The following is a 20,996-nucleotide window of genomic DNA, read 5'->3' as shown; positions in this document are numbered from 1 at the left end:
CCCCCAGGAGCTGGAGGACCCCAACCCTGGACCTGGAGTGTCCTTGTCCCTTGAGGGTCCAAGGACTTGTCCCTGGCAGGTCTGTGGCCATGTCTCTGGTGTGTCCCTGTTCCTTGAGGGTGCATGAGCTTGTCCCTGGTGTGTCCATGTCCTTGTCCACATGTCCATGTCCCTGGTGTGTCCTTGTCCCTGGTGTGTCCAAGATCATGTCCATTGTGGGTCCCTGTCCTTGTCCCTGGTACGTCCTTGCCCATCACACGTCCATGCCATGTCCCTGGTGTCTCCTTGTCCCTAGTGTGTCCATGTCCTTGTCCATCACATGTCCATGTCCTCGTCCCTGATGTGTCCCTCCCTGTCCCTGGCATGTCCATGCCCATCCTCCTGCCATGTCCATGTCCCTGGTGTGTCCTTGTCCGTCACGGGTCCGTGCCCGTGTCCCTGGTGTGGCCACGGCCCCACACGGACGTCGCCTACAGCCGAAATGAGCCCAGATCTGAGCGGGTGCCGGGGGCAGGTTGGGACCCTCATGGGACCCTCATGGGATCCGGGGGGGGGATCCAGGGGGCTGCATCCCCTGTGGATAAACCACACCCCCTTCACCATAGGCCACGCCCCTGAGGAGCCACACCCCCACAGCTAGGCCACAAACCACACCCCCCCCAGAGAAGCTACACGCCCAATTCTGTGCCACGCCCAATTCTGTGCCACACCCACCGGGAACCACACCCCATAGGTCATGCCCCAGCAAGGCCGCGCCCCCAGGTGGGGCACTATGTGCTCGCTGGCTGCTCCTGCACCGCTCTGGCTCCGCCCCCGGCCCCGCCCCCAGCTCCGCCCCATGGCCCTGGGCTGGGGGTCACTCTGTGGGGCGGGGGGTCCCGTGGGGCTCCATGGGGCGGGGCCGTGGGGGGCCCCAGGGAGAGTCTGTGGGGGGGGGGGGGGGGCGTCACACCGCAGGAAGGGGCCACTGTGGGGGCTGGGCACCCAGCCGGAGGGGGGCCCAGCCCCCCCCCACCCCACTCAGGGGACACCAGGGGGGCCTGGGAACCCCCCCTGCCCCCAGCACCCCATAGCCCCCGACTCTGGGGCCGGCGCCTCCAGCCCCGCCCCCCGTGACCCACCCCACAGGGAGCCCACCCCCACCCATGGGCACCCCCACCCACGGGGACCACCACCCCCCCGCCCCACGGCAAACCCCCCGTGATGTCACCCACTTGCAGCAGCGGGTTGGACACGTGTGGTGGGGGCGGGGCTTGAAGGAAGAGGCGGGATTAAGATGTGGGGGTGGTGCTTAAAGAAAGGGGCAGGGCTAACCCATGGGGTGGTGCTTAAAGGGGCGTGGCTAAGGTGTGAGTGGGCGGGGCTTGCAGAAAGGAGTAGTGCTAAGGTGGGGCTTGGAAAAATGGGTGGGGCTAAAGTGTGGGGAGGGGCTCAAAGAAAGGGGCGGTGCTAAGATGTAGGGGCAGTGCTTGAAGAAAGGGGCGGTGCTAAGATGGGATGGGCGGGGCTTGAAATAAAGAGGTGGAGCTAAGATGTGAGGTGTTGGCTAAAGGGGCGGGGCTAAGCCGTGAGGGGGCGGGGCCGGGGCGGGGCTCCCCCCCCTCCGGACAAAGAGGCGGACTCCAGTCTCGTTAAAATCACCATCCATCGGGTAGAAAAGGGCGGGGGCGGGGGCAGCCCCTCTCAGCCCCTCCCCAGCCCGGCCCGGGGGTCCCGGGGGAGGGGCCGAGACTTGGCACAAAAATCCTGGTGGCAGCGTGGGGGCAGGGCCTGTACAATAGAAAACTGAGTCTCGGGGGAGGGGGCAGACAGAAGGGGGGGCACCCGGACGCCTGGGTCCCCTGGGGGGGTCCCCCCCCCCACCCCCTCCCCCCCAAAGTACAAAAGAGCTAAAAACACCGCGGGGGGGGGGGGGGGGGCGGGGGTGCCCCGGGGTGGCCGCAGTCCCGCGGCGGCGGCACTGGGCGGTGGCCCCGGGGGCGGCCCGTGGCAGTGGCCCACGGGGGCGGCCCGTGGGGGTGCCCCTGGGTGGCGGCCCGTGGTGGCCGGGGGCTAGTTGCCGACCATGCACTTGAAGCGGTTCTTGAAGAAGAAGAGGTGGTGCTTGAGGCGCAGGCTGTCGTCGCGGGCGGAGGGGTAGCGGAAGCGGGCGTACTGCCGCTCGCCCTCCGTCCGGCGCCAGGGCAGGGCCAGCTTGGAGGCGTGATCCACCACCACGTCCTCGCAGGAGCCCACGTGCAGCACCCCCAGCCCGTCGATGAAGAACTCTGGGAGGGGGGGACACGGCACCCCAAAACGGGCTCAGCGCTGCTGGGGGGTCTCCGGTACCTCCCCCCCCCCCCCAGCGTCCCCCCTCTCTTCCCGGCATCCCAGTGCTCCCCACCCCCCCCCCCAAGCAGCTCAGGTGACCCCATGGTGGGGGGGGGGACACACCCCCCCGTGTCCGGCCCCTTCCCTCTGCGCCGGTGTTGACCCAGGGGTCTTCCCAAGTTCTCTCCCAGGGGACCCCAATGTCTCAGCCCCACCCCAGGATCCCGGCGTTCAGCCCCCTCCTCTTCCCCAGGGGACCCCAATGTCTGAAACTCCCTCGGGGCACCCCGGCCCCCTCCCACCCGGCACCCCGACACCCTGGACCCCCCTCCCCGGGACACCTCGGCCCCCTCCCACCCAGCTCCCCAGTGTCCAAACCACACCGGGACACTCCAGACCCCCCCTTGGGACATCCCGGACCTTGCCCCCGGACATGCAGGACCCCACCCGGGTAACCCCCAGCACCCCCACTCCTGGGACCCCCAGCACCCCAAAATCTGAACACTTCCCCCCAGGACATCCTGGCCACCACCCTGGGACACCCCGTACCCCCCCGGGACATGCTGGTCCCCCCAGGACCTCCCAGACTCCCCCAGGACACCCCAGTCCCCTCTGCAGGACACCCCATACCCCCTCCCGCCCCGGGACCCCTCAGGACCCCTCCAGGTCCCCCTCTCAGCCCCCCCAGGGCCCCCTCTCCTCCCCGGGACCCCCAGACACCTCCCCCCGGACCCCTCCCGCCCCCCGGGACCCCCAGGTCCCCCTCCCAGAGTCCCCCCTCCTCCCCCGGGACCCCAGGGCCCCCTCGGACCCCTCCCGCCCCCGGGACCCCCAGGTCCCCTCCCAGGGGTGAGTCCCCCCTCCTCCCTCGGGACCCCGGGGCCCCCCGGACCCCTCCCGCCCCGGGACCCCCAGGTCCCCTCCCAGGGGTGAGTCGTCCCCCTCCTCCCCCGGGACCCCCAGGGCCCCCCGGACCCCTCCCGCCCCGGGACCCCCAGGTCCCCCCTCCTCTCCGGGACCCCCGGACCCCCCAGACCTCCCCTCGGGACCCCTCCCGCCCCCGGACCCCCCAGGTCTCCCTCCCGGATCCCCCCCCCTCACCGAGGTGGGCGACCCGGCGCAGGCGGGGGTCGAAGCCGACCTGCCGGACCTTGTCGGTGCGGGCCAGGAAGAAGTTGACGACGCCGTCGGTGACGACGCAGGCGGGGAACCCGGCCAGGCGGTGGTGGAAGCCGGGCCGCGTCCGCAGGCAGTCGCCCCCCGCGCCGCCGCCCCGCACGCTCAGCCGCTGCCGGTACGTGGTGGTGTAGCCCGTGATCTCCCGCACCGCGCCGCCCACCTGCGGGACGGCACCGGGCACCGGGCGCTGGCAGCGGGCACCGACATCCCCGGGACCCCCCGGGACCCCCCGGGACCCCCCAGCATCGCCCGCCTGCGGCACCGGGCACCGGGCACCGGCACCCCCCCCAGCATCACCCACCAGTGGCACCGGGTGCTGGCACCGGGCACCGAGACATTCCCAGGACCCCCCAGCATCGCCCGCCTGCGGCACCGGCACTGGCACCGGGTGCTGGCACCGCGAACCGGCAACGGCACCAGCACCCGATATCCTCCCAGCGTCACCCGCCTGCAGCACCGGCACCGGGAACCAGCACCCCCCAGCATCACCCACCAGTGGCACCAGGCGCTGGCAAAGGCAGTGGCACCGGCACCCGAGACGTCCCCGGTACCCCCCAGCGTCACCCACCCGCACTGGGCGCTGGCACCGGGCACCGAGACATCCCCGGGACCCCCGGGACCCCCCGGCATCACCTGCCTGCGGCACCGGCACCAGGCACTGGGCATGGGGCAATGGCACCCGCACCCCTGATACTCCCCCAGCATCACCCATCTGTGGCACCGGGCACCGAGACATCCCCCCCCCAGCATCGGCCGCTGGCAGCGCCGGCACCGGGCACTGCCACTGGGCACCGGCAACGGCACCCGAGACCCCCAGTACCCACCCAGCATCGCCCACCCACACCACTGGGCACCGGCACCCGAGACCCAAGACCCCACCTGGCATCGCCCGTCTGTGGCACCGGGCACCGGCACCATCACTGGCACCGACACCGGCACCAGCACCCCCGCCTCACCTCAGCACCACCCGCCTGCAGCACCGGGCACCGGCAGCCCCTGGGACCCCCCCCACGTACCCACCCACCCACAGCACCCCTGGCACACCAGGACCCCCCAGCGTGGTGCCAGCCACCCGCAGCACTGCCAAAACACGGGGCACCGGCACCCTGGGCGACACCGGGGTCCCCCTGGCACCGGGCACTGGGGACGGGGGGCATGGGGCACCCCCTGGCACTGGGAACACCTGGGGAGCACTGGGACACCCCCCCAGCTCCGGGCACTGGGGATGTGGGGCACAGAGCACCCCCCGGCACCAGGGACACGGGGCACCGGGGCCCCCCTACCCAGAGCATGGGGACCCACTGGCCACCAGCACCCCCCCGGTGCCCCCCCGAGCCCCTGGGTGCCCGCACCAGGTCCAGGCTGGTTCTCTCCAGCACGTCCACCAGCTTCTCCAGGCGGGTGCGGGGGGTGAAGATGAAGTCGTCGTCCACCCACAGCACGTACTTGGTGGTCACCTGCGAGACCGCCAGGTTCCTCCCGGCGAACCAGCCCTGCGGTGCCCTGGTGTCAGTGCCCGCCGCCCCACGGCTGCCCCACGGCTGCCCCACGGCTGCCCCACGGCTGGGCTGCCTGCCCTGAGCCCCAAGGGCCCTCTGGAACCTGGGTCCCACGGTCACCCCACTGCAGCCCTGCTGCAGTCACCCGGGGTCCCGCAGCCCCCCGGCTGCCCCCTCCGAGCCCCACGGCCATGCCAGTGTCCTGCCATGTCCCCCCTCCCCAGGGACCTACAGCCCTGCCAGCCCCTCGGTGTCCCCCTCCCCAGTGTCCCCCCTCTCTGGGGTCCCACAGCCCTGCCAGACCCGCCCCCCCCATATCCCCCTCCCCAGGGTCCCGCAGCCTCATGGCACTGCTAGAGTCCCCCATGTCCCCCTCCCTGGGGTCCCACACCCCTGCCAGCCCCCCCACCATGTTCCTGCCCCAGGGTCCCACTGCCCTGCCACCCCCTGTGTCTCCCCTCCCTGGGGTCCCACAGCTCCATGGCCCCGCCAGCCCCCCCCCATGTCCCCATCCCTGGGGACCCACACCTCTGCCAGCCCCCCATGTCACCCCCTCCCCAGTTCCCCCAAGCTCCCCTGCCCCACCATCCTCCACACCAACCCTGCCCCCCACCCCCCCCGGCCCCCACCTTGCCGAAGGGCATGAGGTAGTGCTCGAGGTGGGGGCCCTGCAGGGGCTCGGGGTGCTGGCTGTCATCGGCCACCACGATGGTGACGGAGGGGTAGAAGCGGCGGATGCTGGCGATGAGCCCCCGCAGCTTGTCGTAGCGCAGGAAGGTCTTGGTGGCGATGGTCACCAGCGCCGTGATGTTGTACCCTGCGGGGGGACGTCAGCCGGGGGGGGCGGCTGAGGGGACTGGGAAGACTGGGCACCCACACTGGGAGGACTGGGGCACCCAGCACTGGGAGAACTGGGCACGCACAGTGGGAGAACTGAGTCACCCCAACACTGGGAGGACTGGGCCCCCCCATACTAGGAGGACTGGGACACCCCAGCACTGGGAGGACTGCCCCCCCCGCTCCCCCACTGGGAGGACTGGTTTTGGGGTGCACAGGTGGGGTCCCTGTGGCTCACCTCCGTCCCTGTCCCCGTCGCTGTCCCCGGGGGGGCTGGGGCCGTAGAGGCGGGGGGTGGGCGGGTGCCGGATGCGGATGGCGAAGGCGGCGTCGTGCCCATCGGTGGAGAACTGCACTGGAAGGCAAAGGGGCGCTGGGTGTGCGGGGGGCAGCACCCCCCGCCTCAGGGTGCCCTGCACCCTCGGGGCACCGCCACGGGGACACGGTGTCACCGGGCCACCCCTGCACTGAGCCCGGCTGTGCTGCCGCCATGGGGCAGGGACCCTCCGTGGCACCCGCGGGGCCAGCACCCACCCAGGTCCCACCCATTGAACCCAGGGCCAGCACCCACCCAGGTCCCACCCATGGCACCCGTGGGGCCAGCACCCATCCGGGTCCCACTCGTGGCACTCATGGGGCCAGCACCCACCCAGGTCCCACCCATTGAACCCAGGGCCAGCACCCACCCAGGCCCCACCTGTGGCACCCGTAGGGCCAGCACCCATCCAGGTCCCACTTGTGGCATCCTTGGGGCCAGCACCCATCCAGGTCCCACCCGTGGCACCCATGGGGCCAGCACCCATCCAGGTCCCACCTGCAGCACCCATGGGGCCAGCACCCACCCAGGTCCCCCCCATTGAATCCAGGGCCAGCACCCATCCAGGTCCCACCCGCGGCACCCATAGCACCAGCACCCATCCAGGTCCCACCCGTGGCACCCATGGGGCCAGCACCCATCCAGGTCCCACCTGTGGCACCAGCACCCATCCAGGTCCCACCCGCAGCACCCATGGGGCCAGCACCCACCCAGGTCCCACCCATTGAACCCAGGGCCAGCACCCACCCAGGCCCCACCTGTGGCACCCGTAGGGCCAGCACCCATCCAGGTCCCACTTGTGGCATCCTTGGGGCCAGCACCCATCCAGGTCCCACCGCAGCACCCATGGGGCCAGCACCCATCCAGGTCCCACCCATTGAACCCAGGGCCAGCACCCACCCAGGCCCCACCCGCGACACCCCGCGGCACCCACCGATGTCGGCGGTGTCGGGGTGGAAGAGGGTGTTGGTGTAGGTGACGAACTGCAGCTGGCGGTTGAGGTGGTCCAGGCGGGCGGCGGCCAGCGAGAGGTGGGGCTGCCCCTCCCCCCGCAGCTCCACGCCCTCCACCACGGCCGCCACCGCCAGCGTCCCCATGGTGGCCGTCAGGTTCACCTGGGGGGTTACGGGGGGACCCCGGGGTGGCCACGCCTGGGACACGCCAGGCCACCCCCAGCACCCGGGGGGCTGCTGCCCCCGGGCAGGATCACGCCCTGCCCACGCAGGATCACGCCCTGCCCACGCCCTGCCCGCGCCCTGCCCTCACCTGGTAGCTTTTCCTGCCCGTCGCTTGCAGGCTGAGCCCTGCGGGGCCACAGACACGAGGAGGTGAGCGGGGCCGGGGGCACCCCCCAAAGCCCCCCCAGTGGGGGGGGGTGTCACCCCCTGCCCCCCCCATCGCCCCCGGCCTCCCCACCTCCCCTGTGCCCCCCGCGCCTCACATCCCTCCCTGTGCCCCCCATGTGCTCACGCCCCCTGACCCTCTGCCCCCCAACCCTGTGCCCCCCACCCCCGTGACCCCCCCGCGCCCCCCGCCCCTCACCGGGCACCAGCACGGTCTGCAGCGGCCGCACCTCCACCCCCTGGGCCGGGTACTCGAGGGGGAGTTGGCGGGGACGATGAGCAGCCGGTCAGCCGGGGACTGCACCCTGCGGGGGGCTCAGCCGGGGCCACCCTGCCCCACACCGAGCCCCTGGGGGCACCATCCTGCCCCACACGGAGCGCAGGGGGGGGGTCCCATGTTGCCCCACGCCGAGCCCGGGGGGGTCCCATCCTGCCCAATGCTGCACCTGGGGGGTTGCATCCTGCCCCACACTGAGCCCCAGAGATTGCATCCTGCCCCACACCCACTCCAGGGGTCCCCCCTGCCCCCCTGCCCCTGGGGGTCCCCATCCTGCCCTACGCTGAACCCCAGAGGGCCCCATCCTGCCCCAACCCTGACACCCAGAGGGTCCCCCCCGCCCCACCCCGGGTGCCCCACACCCCCCCCAGAGGGTCCCCATCCTGCCCTACGCCGAACCCCAGGGGGTCCCACCCTGCCCCACGCCCACTCCAGAGGGTCCCACGCCGAGCCCCACGCCGAGCCCGGGGGGGTCCCATCCTGCCCAATGCTGCACCTGGGGGGTTGCATCCTGCCCCACACTGAGCCCCAGAGATTGCATCCTGCCCCACACCCACTCCAGGGGGTGTCCCCCCTGCCCCCCCCTGCCCCTGGGCGTCCCATCCTGCCCTACGCCGAACCCCAGGGGGTCCCACCCTGCCCCACGCCCACTCCAGAGGGTCCCACCCTGCCCCACCCTGCCCCTGGGGGTCCCATCCTGCCCTACGCTGAACCCCAGAGGGTCCCGCCCTGCCCCACACCCACCCCAGGGGGTCCCACCCTGACCCTGGGGGGTCCCGCCCTGCCCCAACCCTGACACCCAGAGGGTCCCCCGCCCCACCCGGGGTCCCCCGCCCACCGGGGTCCCCCGCGCACCGCAGCCGGTAGCCGCGGTACTCGTGCTCCCGCTGCCGCTGCAGGCGGGGCCGCTCGCTGGGTGCGAAGGCGCTGGCGAAGTCGACGCCGGGGCCCTGCCCGAAGAGCTGCCGCTCCGCCTCGCAGGAGCAGCCGTTCCTGGGCAGCAGCCTGCCCCGCCCGCCGTCACCGCGCCCGCTCCGCGCCCACGCGTGGGGCCCGCGCCCACCCACCGCCCCCGCCCCGGCACCGCCCAGCGCCGCCCCGGCACCCACCCTGCCCCCCCGCCCCACCGCTCCCTCCCCAGGGTGCCCCCACCCCCGTGGCTGCCCCAGCCCCCCCCCACCCTGGGGTCTCCCCATCCCTGTGAGCCCCGGACTCCCCACCCTCAGGTACCCCCGCCCCATGGGTGTCCCCACCCTGAGATGCTCCCACCCCATGGGCGCCCCAGCCCCCACCCATGGGTGCCCTCACCCCATGGATGCCCCTCCCCTCAGATGCCCCCAGGCCCACGATTCCCAGCCCCCACCCATGGCTGCCCGCACCCTGAGGTGCCCCCGCCCATGCGTGGCCCAGCCCCCACCCATGGGTACCCCCACCCATGGGTGCCCTCAGCCCACGGATGCCCCTCCCCTCAGGTGCCCCCCGCCCCGGGACTGCCAGCCCCCTCCCCCGGGCGTCCCCACCCTGAGACGCTCCCGCCCCACGGGTGCCCCAGCCCCCACCCACGGGTGCCCCCACCCTGAGGTGCCCCCGCCCCGGGGTGCTTACTCCATGGCCTCCTCCTTGAGGCGGAAGGGGACGTGGGGGTAGGAGCGGGCGGGGGGGCAGGGGGGCAGGAGGTGCTGGGGGGAGGGGCGCCGCAGGTCGATGCTGGGGGGGCCCTTGGGGGCCCAGAGGTGGAGGTAGAGGGCGGCCAGCGAGGCCGTGGCCACCAGCAGCAGGCAGAGGGGCTTCTGCGCCCCCCGCATCCTGGGCGCGGGCGCGGCCGGCGGGGCGGGGCTGCGGGGACCCCGCCTCAGTGCAAACCGGTGCAAACCGGTGCGCACCAGTGCACCCCAGCGCAACCCAGTGCAAACCAGTGCAACCCAGTGCACCCCAGTGCAACCCGGTGCCCCCTGCGCAACCCACTGCAACCCAGTGCACCCCAGTGCACCCCAGTGCCGCCTGCGCAACCCACTGCAACCCAGTGCACCCCAGTGCATCCCAGTGCACCCCAGTGCCCCCTGCGCAACCCACTGCAACCCAGTGCACCCCAGTGCACCCCAGTGCAATCCAGTGCACCCCAGTGCCGCCTGCACAACCCAGTGCACCCCAGTGCAAACCAGTGCAAGCCAGTGCCCCCTGCGCAACCCACTGCAACCCAGCGCACCCCAGTGCAAACCAGTGCACCCCAGTGCAACCCAGTGCCCCCTACGCAACCCACTGCAACCCAGTGCAAACCAGTGCCCCCCGCCCAACCCAGTGCAACCCCGTGCAACCCAATGCCCCCAACGCAACCCAGTGCAAACCAGTGCAAACTGGTGCAACCCAGTGCAAACCAGTGCCCCCTGCGCAACCCAGTGCAACCCAGTGCAACCCAGTGCAACCCAGTGCCCCCAGTGCAACCCAGTTGCCCCCCATGCAAACCAGTGCAACCCAGTGCCTCCCAAGGCAACCTATTGCCCCCAATGCCTCCCAGTGCCCCCAGCTCCTCCCAGTGCAACCCCCTGCAACCCAGTGCAAACCAGTGCCCCCAGCTCCTCCTAGTGCAACTCAGTGCCCCCAGTGCAAACCAGTGCCCCCAGTGCAACCCAGCCATCTGCCAGTAAAATCACCATGGCTCCCCAGTACCCCCAGTGCAACCCAGTGCCCCCCAGTGCCACCCAGTACAAACCAGTGCCCCCAATGCCTCCCACTGTCCCCAGAGCCTCCCAGTGCCTCAGTGTCCCCATTGCCACCCAGTGCCCCCCAGTACTCCCAAGCCTCCCAGTTCAACCCAGTGCCCCCTTTCTGCTGTGCCCATGTGGCTGTACCCCCTCCACCACGCTCCCCAGTCCCCCCCAGTGCCCCCAGTGCGCCCCAGTTCCCTCACCTCGGGGTGGGCGAGGGTCCCAGCGGGGTCGGGGCGGGGGCCGGGGTCTCAGCCCACCCTCATGGCTCTGCCCCCCACGACACCGCCCTGGGGACACGGGGACAGCGTCAGGGGCGGGGGGGAACGACACGCCCGCACCCCCAGCCCCACCCTGCACCGAGGGGTCCCAGGGGCCCTCCTGCACCCAGGCCCCCCGGGACACGGCCGCAGCCGGGGACCCCCCGGACCCCCCCGGGGGGCTTTGTCCAAGGATGGGGGGGGTAAAGGGGGGGGCAGGATTGGGGGGCTCAGGCAATGGGGGGCGGGGGTGGATCCGCGGTGCAGTGGGGCCGGGGGGCTGGGGGTGTTTGGAGCGATGCGGTGGGGGGCGGGGGACTGGGGATGTTGGAGGGAGCCGGGGGCTGGGGGCCGGGAGGCCCAGGGGATGGGGGGGGGAGGCTGGGGGGACCAGGGGGTGCAGGGGGGATGGGGGGCAGCGGGGATGGGGGATGGGGGATGCGGGGGCGCTGGGGGTGTCCGGGGGCGGGGGGCCCGGCGGCCTGGGGGGCGGAGGGATGCGGGGGCCAGGGGGAGCTCGGGGCGGGGGAGGCGATGTCGGGGCCGTGGGGCGGCGGCAGGTGCCATCCGCCGCCGCGACATGTCGCGACAAGGGCGGGAGACGGGGGCCGCTAGACGGCTCCGGCCCTACCTGGCTCCGCCGGCGGGTCCCGGCGCTCCGCGGCCGCGCACCGGCACCGGCACCGGCACCGGCGGGGGGCGGGGGGCGGGGGGCAGGGCGCCCCCGGCGGCCTCGGCCGGGAACGGCACCGCCGCAGCCCCGGGAGGGGCGGGGGGAGCTGCGGGGGGGCAGGGGGAAAGGCGGGGGGCACAAAGCGGGGAGGGCGGCCGCCGGTGTCACCGTCGCATCGGGCCTGGCGGGGTCGGGCCTGCCCCGGGGGATCAGCCCCCCCGCCCCCAGCGCGGCGGGGGCTCCGGCTGCCACAGGCCGGGCTTTGTGCCCACGCGTGGGCCGCACAACGGCCCCATTGAGCCGGGGGCGCGGGGGGAGCTGGGGGCCGGGCCTGGGCTGCCTGCGCCCTGCTGCGCCCGGGGGGCTGGGGGGTTCTGGGGGGCCCCGGGGGAGCTGGGGGGTTGAGGGGATGCTGAGGGGTCCTGGGGGTGCTGGAGCCGGCTGGCCGGAGGTTTTGGGGGTGTTGGGGGAGACTGGGGGCTGGGGGACGCGGGGGACACGAGGGGTGCTGGGGCACGTGGGGGCCGCAGGGAGATGGGGGGGTGCGGGGGGTGCTCGGGGGGGCCTGGCCGCGCCCCGCTGGGACCCACGCCCAGGGCGGGGTCTCGGGGAGGGGGGGGGAGTGCGGGGGGGTGCCCCACGCGTGTGCGTGCTCAGGGCTCCCACGCACGTCCGTGGCCGTGTGCACGGCGGCCTCGCCCTGGAGCGGGGCCGGGCCCCCCCTCCCCGGCTCCGGTAATCACGTGATGCCCCCCCGGGATGCTCTGCCTCCCTCCACCAATCAGGCCGCCGGGATCGCCTGCATCCCGCTCGGCCAATGGGGAGCCGGCGGGAGCGCCGCCGCCCTGCGCCTTTAAGAGCCCGGCGTTGCGTCATCGGGGCCGGCTGCGCCCCGCCTCGCGATTGGCTGCCGCCTGCGCTGACTCAGCCCAATCGCCTCACCCCCGGGAGGGGCCGCCGCCCTCCCACCGCGGCCTCAATCCCGGCGGCGTCATCGCCGCGCTCCGACCAATAGAAGGCGCGCTGCGCGCTGACGGGCAGGCGGGCGGCCCAACCGCCGCGCGGGCCGCCGGTGGGCGGGGCGGGCGCGGGGAGGCGGCGGGCGGAAGCGGAGGGCGGCGGGGGAAAGATGGCGGCGCGGCGGGGCCCGGGCCCGGGGCCAGCGCTGCTGGTGGTGCTGGCGGTGCTGGGCCCGGGGCGGCCGCTGCCGGGGGCCCGCGCCGCCCTCAACCTGCAGGAGCTGAGCGAGCTCAAGTACGGCCTCGAGATCCTCGCCGAGCCCGTGCTGGCCGGGCAGGTGGGCCGCGGCGGGGACGGGCACCGGCCCGGGGCGGTACCGGGGGCGGGGGCACGGGCTGGGGGCCCTGCCGGAGATGGGGGCCCCCGGCTGGGGGGGGCAGGGGCACCGGCCTGTGGTCCCTACCGGGGGCACGGGCACGGGCACCGGCCCCGGCTGGGGTCAGGGATGCCGGCCCGGGGTCCCGACCGGGGGCGGGGGCACCGGCTGGGGTCAGCGATACCGGCCAGGGGACCCTGCCGGGGCGGGGGAACCGGCCCGGGGTCCTACCAGGGCTTGGGGGTACCGTACCGGGGTTGGGGGCACCGGTCCGGGGTCCGGTTGGCGACGGGGACGCTGGCCCGGGCTGGTACCAGGACTGGGGGCACCGGCCCGGGGGCCCCACCGGAGACAAAGGCACCGGTCCGGGGTCCAACCGGGGACGGGGGCTCCGACCTGGGGTCGTACCGGGGACGGCCATCGGCCCGGGCGGGTACCGGGGAGGGGGCACCGGCCTGGGGCCGTGGTGGGTGGGGGACCTGCCCGGGGGGCCGTACCGGGGGGGGGTCACTGGGCCTGGGGGGGGACGGGGACTCGGGAGGGAGCGGGCTGTGAGCCGGCCAGGGCCCTGCTGGGAGGTGTCAGCGCTGGGGGTGGTCACCCGGCCTGCCCGGGGCGGTCCTACTGGGAGCACTGGGACCGGACTGGGGCGGGGGGCGGGGGGGTCCGTACCTCACTCGCCTGCGCTGAGCAGCTCCCGGCAGCCGTGGGGCGAAGCTGGGCCTGGGGCGTCCCCGGGGCGATGGTGACCCCCCCCCAGCACCAGCCCGGCACTTGGTGGGGCCGTGGCTTCCGGATCCATCCACGGCAGCGCGGAGGCCTCCTCTCCGCAGAGCAAAGTCCCTTCCCCGGGTGACAAAGGGTGGGGACTGGCCCGTGCCCCACGCCTTGGCTCCTCGATTTGGCGGCGGGGGGGCGTGTGCCTGCAGGCAGCTGCTGCCGTGTGTCCCCTTGTCACCGTCCTGCGCTTGGTGACTTTGAGCCATTGGGTGGGAGCCACCGAGCGGCCCCCGAAGTGGGGGGGCCAGCCCAGAGCCCTCTGCCAGCTACTGGGGGGGGCAGCAGCGACAGATTTGTCCCCTCGCCCTGTGCCCGTGTCGCAGGGCTGGGCTCACCGGCGGTGGGGAGAAAGGGGGAAACTGAGGCCCAGGGAGGGGCTGCGGCTCGCCCACGCCGCCCAGCCAGGCTCCGGGGTCCCTTATCTGGTCCCCAGGGACCCAGATGTGCCACCCCGCCCTGAGCCTCTGCCATGTGTCCCCCCCCCGCCAGCGCCAGACGGAGGATGTGGTGACAGTGGCATCAAAGTTCAAGCAGCGGTACGAGTGTCGGCTCCCACCGGCAGCCATCCGGCGCCAGCCCGACCCCGAGGAGGAGGCGCAGCTCTACAATGGCTCCGGCGTCGCCGAGCTCCTGCGCCCCATGGGAGCCGCCCCGTGCCTCGTCAAGGTGGGGCCGGGCGAGCGGGCGCAGGGTGGGTCACCCCACAGCCTCCAACCTGATCCCGTGGTTTTCCCCGTCTTTTCCAGACCAAGGACTGGTGGACGTACGAGTTCTGCTACGGGAAGCACATCCAGCAGTACCACGTGGAAGGTGCCAGTGGGGCCGGGGCCGGTGGCACGGCGTGCGGGGGGGGCGGCGGGAAGGGGCAGGTCGTCCCCAATGTCCCCCCCCCCTCCTCGAGTGCTGCCCACGTGACTCTTTCCTCTCGCCGCAGAGTCAGAGATCAAAGGAGACGTCCTCTTCCTCGGCTACTACCAGTCGGCGTTCGACTGGGACGACGAGACGGCCAAGGTCCGGGCTCCCTCCTCCCTGGGACACCGCTGTCCCCTCACCCAACCCTCTTATGAGGCAGCAGGGAATCCCTGGGGGTCCCCGTCCCCACCCCACTCTCCCCCCCGTCCCCCCAGGCCTCCAAGCAGCACCGGCTGAAGCGGTACCACAGCCAGAGCTACGTGAACGGCTCCCGGTGCGACCTCACCGGCCGAGCCAGGGAGGCCGAAGTCCGGGTAAGACCACGGTGCGGGTGACGTAGGCAGGGTGACGCTTGCGTCCCCGCGGTGGTGGTGGCAGCGGCTGACGGCTCTCGCCCCAGTTCCTGTGCGAGGAGGGGGCCGGTGATTACATCGCCCGGGTGGACGAGCCCCAGTCCTGCTCCTACGTCCTGACCGTCCACACCACCCGCATCTGCCACCACCCCTTCCTGCGCCCGCCGGCCGGTGCCGCGCCGCAGCCCATCCTCTGCCAGCCGGCGCTCAGCCCGGCGCAGTACGTCGAGTACGTCCGCGCCCAAGTCTGTGAGTACGGGGGAACCCCCCCTCCCCGGCGGGCGGCGGGACCCCGGCACGGGGGTGACAGGGGTCCCCGCTGTCCCTCCAGCTGACACCAAGCGGAAGGTGGAGGAGATCTCGGAGGAGCTCAAGACGTTGGACACGAGGCTGTGGAGCGAGAGGGACGCCGAGACCCCCGCGCAGCCCCCCGAGGGCGCGCCAGCGGCCCACGGTGACAGCACAGCCCGCGTCCCCTCCTCGTCCTGTCCCCACCTCACACCTGTGGGGACAGTACAGCCCGTGGTGTCCCCTCCTCCTCCTGTCCCCTCCTCACCCCCCGCGGTGACACTACGGCCCGTGTCCCCTCCTCACCCCCGCGGTGACACTACGGCCCGTGTCCCCTCCTCACCCCCACGGTGAAGCGCGGCTCAGGGAGCCGCCGGGGGTGTTTGCCGGCCGGGGCAGCGTGCTCGGAGCCGCCCGGTGCCAGCCGTGCCCGTCCCCTCCTCCCGTGCCAGCCGCGCCGGGGGACGAGCCGGACCCAGCCAAGGAGGCGGCTTTTTGGGAACGGGTGCGCGAGGTGACCGGCAAGGCCGGCGGCCAGCAGGACAGCGCCGGGGTGAGTCCCCAGCGTCCTCGGGGACGGACGAGCGGGGCCGGATGGGCGTCGCGTTAGAGGAGGAGTTTCGGGCTCCCGCTCCATCACCCCGTCTCCTTCCTGCAGGCGGAGGAGCCGTCCCCAAAGGCAGCCGGTGGCCGGGCGGCTGGTGAGTCCCCAGGGGGGTGGCCGGCAGTGGCCGCTCCGTGTACCCCCCCCACGCGTGTTGCGGGCCTTCGCCGTCCCCATCCTTCCCGCCTGTTTTGGTGGTTGCCTTGTAGATACGCAGAAGAAAATCCATTTCAAAGTGATCAGGAGCCCTGGGGACCTGCTCCAGTTCATCGAGGAGCTGAAGGAGAGCACCAAGAAGGTGGGCGACCACCCGTGGCGGGGCTGGGCCCCTCGGGCAGCTTCTCCGTGCCTCAGTTTCCCCATCGGCACCAAGGGACGTTCACGAGAGCCTTCCCTCTGCCTCCAGGCCAAGGAGAAGGCAAGTGAGGAGGAGGAGGAGGCAGCAGCAAAGGCTGCCCCGGACCCCCCTGTCCCTGAGGAGCCCCCAGCGGGCGAGAGGGAGCGACCAGAGGAGGAAGAAGAGGATGAGGAGGAAGACGGGGACCTTCTGGGTGGCTTCGAGAAGGAGCTGGAGGCCGTCCTGCTGCCTCGGGAGCAGATGGCCCAGCTGAAGGAGGAGGTGAAGACCGAGATGGAGAAGGAGTTTGACAACATCATCAACGAGGTGGGTCACCACGCCGGGGACCCCCCGGCCGGGCTGGGGACCCCTCTTGACCCCCGCTGTCACCCGCAGGTGGAGGACGAGCTGGAGACGGAGGGGCTGAAGGGGGAGTTTGACCGTAACCAGGCCTCCAAGTCCTTGGCTTCCACCCTCAACCGCCTCATGGACAAGCTGGACGGGGGTGGCCCCGGCCCGGGAGGGGAGAAGGAGGAAGAGGAGGGGGCCGGGCGCAAGGCCAGCCCCAGCCCCCCGGCTGACGGGCGGGTGCGGGTGCGGGTGAGCAGGATCGGGCCCAGCAGCACCCGGCAGCGGGACCCCCCCCGGCGAGAGATGGGTCGGGACAACCCCCAGCTCCACCACATCGAGAGCGAGGTCCGGGAGCTGCTGGCCAAGGAGGGGCTGCGGGCCGAAGGTAGGGGTTGGGGGGTGGGGGCGGGGCTGGGGGTACCCCCCCCGCCTCATCCCCCGCCCTCCCTCTCCCAGGGAAAATCGAGATCAAGATCGTGACGACGGGGGGGGGCGACGAGGACGACGCGCACTGGCTGTCGGAGGAGGACACCAAGAACCTCAAGGAGATCTTCTTCAACATCCTGGTGGGTGCGGGGGAAACTGAGGCACGGGGGGCGGGGGCGGCAGGGACCAGCCCCTGGTGCTGCAGCCGCGGTGGGGGGTGGCTGGGGCTCTGTCTGGGGGGGGGCACCCATGGCACATATGTGTGTGTCCCCCGCCATGGCCCGTGTCCCCCCCCAGATCCAGGGCACGGAGGAGGCGCAGAAGGAGCGGCGGCGGCAGCAGGCGCTGGAGGACAACTACCGCTTCGTCTGGGGGGGGGGCCGGGACGGGCCCCAGCCCCCCGGGGACTCCGAGGACGCCGACTTCTGACCCCCCCCAGCCCCAGATTCGTGGCTTCGTCCCGTCGTGTCCCCCCACCCCGGTGGTGCCCCCAAGGGGGAGCTTGGACTGTTTGGGGGGGGAGCATCTCGCTGTGTCCCCCGTGGGGGCCCTGCCCGGGGGTGTCCATGTGTGACAGGGATGAGCGGGGGGGTGGTTTGGGGAACAGGAGCGTGATTTGGGGAGGGAGGGGTGACTTGGGGGGTCCTGTTGTTGGCACTGGAGCCATTGGGCCCCTCCCCCTCCTTTTTATCAATAAACCGAGGTCACCCCCCGGCTGGGGCTCTGTGTGCGCCGCTTCCCCCCCCCCACCCCCCCGTGGCCCGGCCCGGGCCTCGTCCCCCTCCCGCCCTTCGGTTTGCAAAGGGGAGGGGCCGTGGGCACGCGGCAGCCAATCAGAATCAGGGTGGGGTGGGGGGCCGGGGCCAGCTGCTGAGCCGCGGTACGCGCTCCCCCGGGGGAGCGGAGCCACCGGTACCTCCAGACCCACCGGGACCCCCGGGGGAGCGGAGCCACCGGGACCCTCGGGCCTGACCGGACCGCACGGACCGACTGAGACCCCCGGGACCCCCGACCCCCGCTCCCAAGTGAGGGCGCAGCCGGGACCCCTATCCCGGGACCCCCCGGGACCCCACCTGCCCCCCCGCACCGCGGTCCCTCGTGTCGCCCCTTCACCGTCCCGCCCCGCTCCCCCTCCCGGACCCCCATCGGGGCTGCGGGGAACCCCGGCGTCCGGGGTGTGGGCTGCCCCCCAGCTTTAACTTATAACGGGGGGGGCCGTGTCACCCCCTCTGTGCTCACAGACGCCCCTTGGGCCCGGGGAGGGTCCTGGCGTGGGGTGCCAGCTCTGCCACCCCCCATATGCGTCGCCAACCCCCGTGGATGTCACCACCTCCCCATGGGTGTCACACACTTCCCCCCACCCCGTGGATCCTGTCCCCACCCCGTGGACTTTGTCCTGCGGTTTCCCTGCCCGGTGACAGTTGCACATCAGGCTGTGACAGATAGGGGACGTCACGGGGGGGTCCCCACACCCGCTCCACACTGACCCCCCCACCCCGTGCCCAGGCCACGTCGCACCATGCTGCTGCCGGGCCTCACGAGCGTGTGGCTGCCCTTCCACGGGGGAGTCCTCGTGGGCTTCACCGCCACCTTCCTCCTCCTCCACGGCATCCTGCTGCCCCGGCCCGCGCCCCCCGCCAGCCAGGACCACCGGGCGGTCGATGACCCCCCCGGGGCGTCCCGGTCCCCGGCGCTCTACAGTGTGGCCCCACCAGGCTCTGCAGGTGGGTGCCACCGTGGCGGGGGCACTGAGCCACAGGGTGGGGACCAAGGGAGGTCCTGAGGTCTCTGGTGGGATGGGGCGGGGGGGCTGAGGGCCAGCCCCCGCCCACGTGCTGTGTGACCAACGGGATGGTCCCCACCGTGACCAACGCGGTGCCACCCCCCCACACCGCGGCGGCAGGCGAGGACGCCGGGGAGGCGCGGGCGCTGTACGAGCGGGTGCGCATCCTGTGCTGGGTGATGACGGGGCCCCGCACCCTGGAGACCAAGGCCCGGCACGTGCGGGACACCTGGGCGCGCCACTGCAACGTGGCCCTCTTCATGAGCTCGGAGCCGGACGAGCGCTTCCCCGCCGTGGGGCTGCCCGTGCAGGAGGGCCGCCACCAGCTCTACTGGAAGACCATCCGCGCCTTCCAGTACGTGCACCGGCACCACCTGGGCCAGGCCGACTGGTTCCTCAAGGCGGACGACGACACCTTCGTGGTGGTGGCCAACCTGCGCTGGCTGCTGGCCGGCCACTCCCCCGAGCGCCCCGTCTACTTCGGCAAGCGCTTCAAGCCCTTCGTCAAGCAGGGCTACATGAGCGGCGGGGCGGGCTACGTGCTCAGCAAGGAGGCCCTGCGGCGCTTGGTGGCCGCCTTCGCCTCCGGCACCTGCACCCACACCAGCCCCGTGGAGGACCTGGCCCTGGGCCAGTGCCTGGAGAAGGTGGGGGTGGAGGCGGGCGACTCGCGGGACACGCAGGGCCGCGAGACCTTCCACCCCTTCCCGCCAGAGTCCCACCTCACCGGCAAGTTCTCCCCGAGCTTCTGGTACTGGAGCTACTGCTACTACCCCATCGTGGAGGTACGTGGCACCTCCCAGGGCCCCCGTCCACGGATGTTCCCCTTTCATCCTCCCGCGTGGGCAGGGGCAGCTGCCAGGGCCCTGAGGTGGCCGCAGTCCCCCCCCGCACACGGCTACGTTCTCCCCACGCACGACCATGGTCCCCCCGGCACGGCCCTGATCCCACTTGCATGGCAACAGACCCATGCAGGGCCATGGTCCCCCTGCTTTTGTCCGTGGCAACCCCACGATGCGTGGCCGCCATCCCCCATGCACGGCCACGTTCCCTCCCATGTCCCGCCATAGTCCCCCATGCGTGGCCGTGGTCCCTCACGCGCGGGCGATGATCCACCTCGCACGGCCGTGTCCCCTCAATGCGTGGCCACGGTCCTCCTTGCACGGCCATGATCCCCACCCTTTGCACGGCCACGTTCTCCCCACCCGTGCCCGTGGTCCCCTATGCATGGGCCTGATCCTGCTTGCATGGCCATGGCGTCCCCACAATGCATGGCCGTGGTCCCCCATGCATGGCTGCAGCATCCCCCACCCATTCATGGCCACGGTCCCCCCATGTCTCTCTGCAGCGTCCCCCCATTTATGGCCATCGTATCCCCCCCATGCATGCTTGCGGTGTCCCCATCCATGGCCCTGGTGTCCCCCCATGCGTGGCCGTGATGTCCCCTCCATGCATGGCCACTGTTCCCCCATGCAGAACCACAGTGGCCACGGTCGTCCACGCGTGGCCGTGACCCCACTCGCACGGCCGTGGTGTCCCCACAGTGCACGGCCACGGTCCTCCCCGAAACGCATGGCCGAGGTCCCCCAGGCATGGCCGTGGTCCCCATATGTGTGGCTGCGGTACCCCCATGCACGGCCGTGGCAGCCCTCCCACGCGTGTTTGTGGTGTCCCCATCCACGGCCCTGGTGTCCCCACAACGCACGGCCACAGCCCTCCCTGTGTGGCCGTGGTGACCTCCCCGTGCCTGGCTGTCGTGTCCCCCCAAATGCGTCGTCACGGTGTCCCCATCCATGTCTGTGGTGTGTCCCCCCCATGCACGGCCGCAGTACCCCCACGTGTGGCCGTGACCCCTGTGACCCCCACCCACGGTCTCTGCTCCCCACCCAGCCGGTTGCCCACGGTGCCCCCCCCCGCCCCGGCCCCCGGCCACGTTCCCTGCGGGGGGGGGCAGCCCCGCTGCGGCGGCGCTGAGCCGGAGTTAAGAGCATCAGCGGGGCTGGCACCGCGCCCCGCCACCACCAGGCACCCGGGGGGGGGACACATGGGGAGGGGGGACAGGCTGGGGGGAGCTGCCCCCAGTGCCCCCCACCTCACTCAGAGAGACCCGGCCAGAGGCCCCGGTGAAGGGCTCGGGGTGGGGGGGTGGCCTCCAGCCCCCAACCTCCCTCCTGCCCTGTACCCCCAATGGGGGGGGGGGCATTGGGTGCTCAGTGCCCCCGCCCGTCTCCCCAGCCCCCATCTCTGCCCCAGGGCCCCCAGTGCTGCTCGGACCTGGCCGTGTCCTTCCACTACGTGAGCGGGGAGCAGATGCACGCGCTGCAGTTCCTGACCCACCGCCTGCGCCCCTACGGCTACCGGCCCCGCTACCGGCCCCCCCTGCCCCCCCGCGCCCCCCCGGCCCCCAACGCCACCCGCCACTAGCCC

At 72.7% G+C, this 20,996-nt stretch overlaps 3 protein-coding genes across 4 annotated transcripts; 2 read left to right on the top strand and 1 right to left on the bottom strand.

Annotated features, from left to right (window-relative positions):
* Window positions 1-1,755: 1,755 nt before the first annotated feature.
* On the bottom strand, window positions 1,756-13,589 carry B4GALNT1 (beta-1,4-N-acetyl-galactosaminyltransferase 1). The gene is given in 13 exon segments (XM_072847310.1): window positions 1,756-2,267; window positions 3,412-3,649; window positions 4,842-4,982; window positions 5,618-5,805; window positions 6,064-6,180; window positions 7,076-7,256; window positions 7,408-7,445; window positions 7,684-7,746; window positions 7,749-7,789; window positions 8,617-8,766; window positions 9,367-9,597; window positions 10,670-10,756; window positions 13,408-13,589. Coding segments are annotated over 11 exon segments (1,572 nt in total). The 5' UTR covers window positions 9,567-9,597; window positions 10,670-10,756; window positions 13,408-13,589; the 3' UTR covers window positions 1,756-2,052.
* Window positions 12,495-17,301, top strand: OS9 (OS9 endoplasmic reticulum lectin). Of its 2 annotated transcripts, none has more exons than XM_072847309.1 (14): window positions 12,495-12,696; window positions 14,005-14,181; window positions 14,262-14,325; window positions 14,450-14,526; window positions 14,643-14,741; window positions 14,828-15,029; window positions 15,112-15,234; window positions 15,521-15,621; window positions 15,727-15,769; window positions 15,882-15,970; window positions 16,079-16,291; window positions 16,406-16,745; window positions 16,817-16,926; window positions 17,084-17,301. In XM_072847309.1, exons 1-14 carry the CDS (start codon window positions 12,529-12,531, stop codon window positions 17,213-17,215), a joined length of 1,938 nt encoding a protein of 645 aa, XP_072703410.1. In that variant the 5' UTR covers window positions 12,495-12,528; the 3' UTR covers window positions 17,216-17,301. The 2 variants fall into 2 exon arrangements, with proteins under 2 accessions (XP_072703410.1, XP_072703409.1); XM_072847308.1 differs by having other exon boundaries at window positions 16,079-16,336.
* Window positions 17,302-17,772: 471 nt separating this feature from the next.
* Window positions 17,773-20,993, top strand: LOC140644361 (glycoprotein-N-acetylgalactosamine 3-beta-galactosyltransferase 1-A-like). The gene is made up of 4 exons (XM_072847094.1): window positions 17,773-17,811; window positions 18,293-18,510; window positions 18,690-19,354; window positions 20,823-20,993. Exons 2-4 carry the CDS (start codon window positions 18,306-18,308, stop codon window positions 20,991-20,993), a joined length of 1,041 nt encoding a protein of 346 aa, XP_072703195.1. The 5' UTR covers window positions 17,773-17,811; window positions 18,293-18,305.
* Window positions 20,994-20,996: the final 3 nt, after the last annotated feature.

This window comes from Ciconia boyciana, chromosome 27 (genome assembly GCF_034638445.1).
Source record: "Ciconia boyciana chromosome 27, ASM3463844v1, whole genome shotgun sequence".
NCBI classification, from domain to species: domain Eukaryota; kingdom Metazoa; phylum Chordata; class Aves; order Ciconiiformes; family Ciconiidae; genus Ciconia; species Ciconia boyciana.
The sequence above is the reverse complement of the archived record's forward strand: the minus strand, read 5'-3'. Positions and strand labels throughout refer to the sequence as shown.

Bases quoted from the DNA above. Each gene is read 5' to 3' on its own strand.
- OS9 (XM_072847308.1), top strand. From the start codon at position 12,529: ATGGCGGCGCGGCGGGGCCCGGGCCCGGGGCCAGCGCTGCTGGTGGTG. The intron at 15,622-15,726 runs GTGAGTCCCCAG...TCCTTCCTGCAG, and splicing joins GCCAGCAGGACAGCGCCGGG to GCGGAGGAGCCGTCCCCAAA. The intron at 16,927-17,083 runs GTGGGTGCGGGG...GTCCCCCCCCAG, and splicing joins AGATCTTCTTCAACATCCTG to ATCCAGGGCACGGAGGAGGC.
- LOC140644361 (XM_072847094.1), top strand. From the start codon at position 18,306: ATGCTGCTGCCGGGCCTCACGAGCGTGTGGCTGCCCTTCCACGGGGGA. The intron at 18,511-18,689 runs GTGGGTGCCACC...CCGCGGCGGCAG, and splicing joins GGCCCCACCAGGCTCTGCAG to GCGAGGACGCCGGGGAGGCG. The intron at 19,355-20,822 runs GTACGTGGCACC...TCTCTGCCCCAG, and splicing joins GCTACTACCCCATCGTGGAG to GGCCCCCAGTGCTGCTCGGA.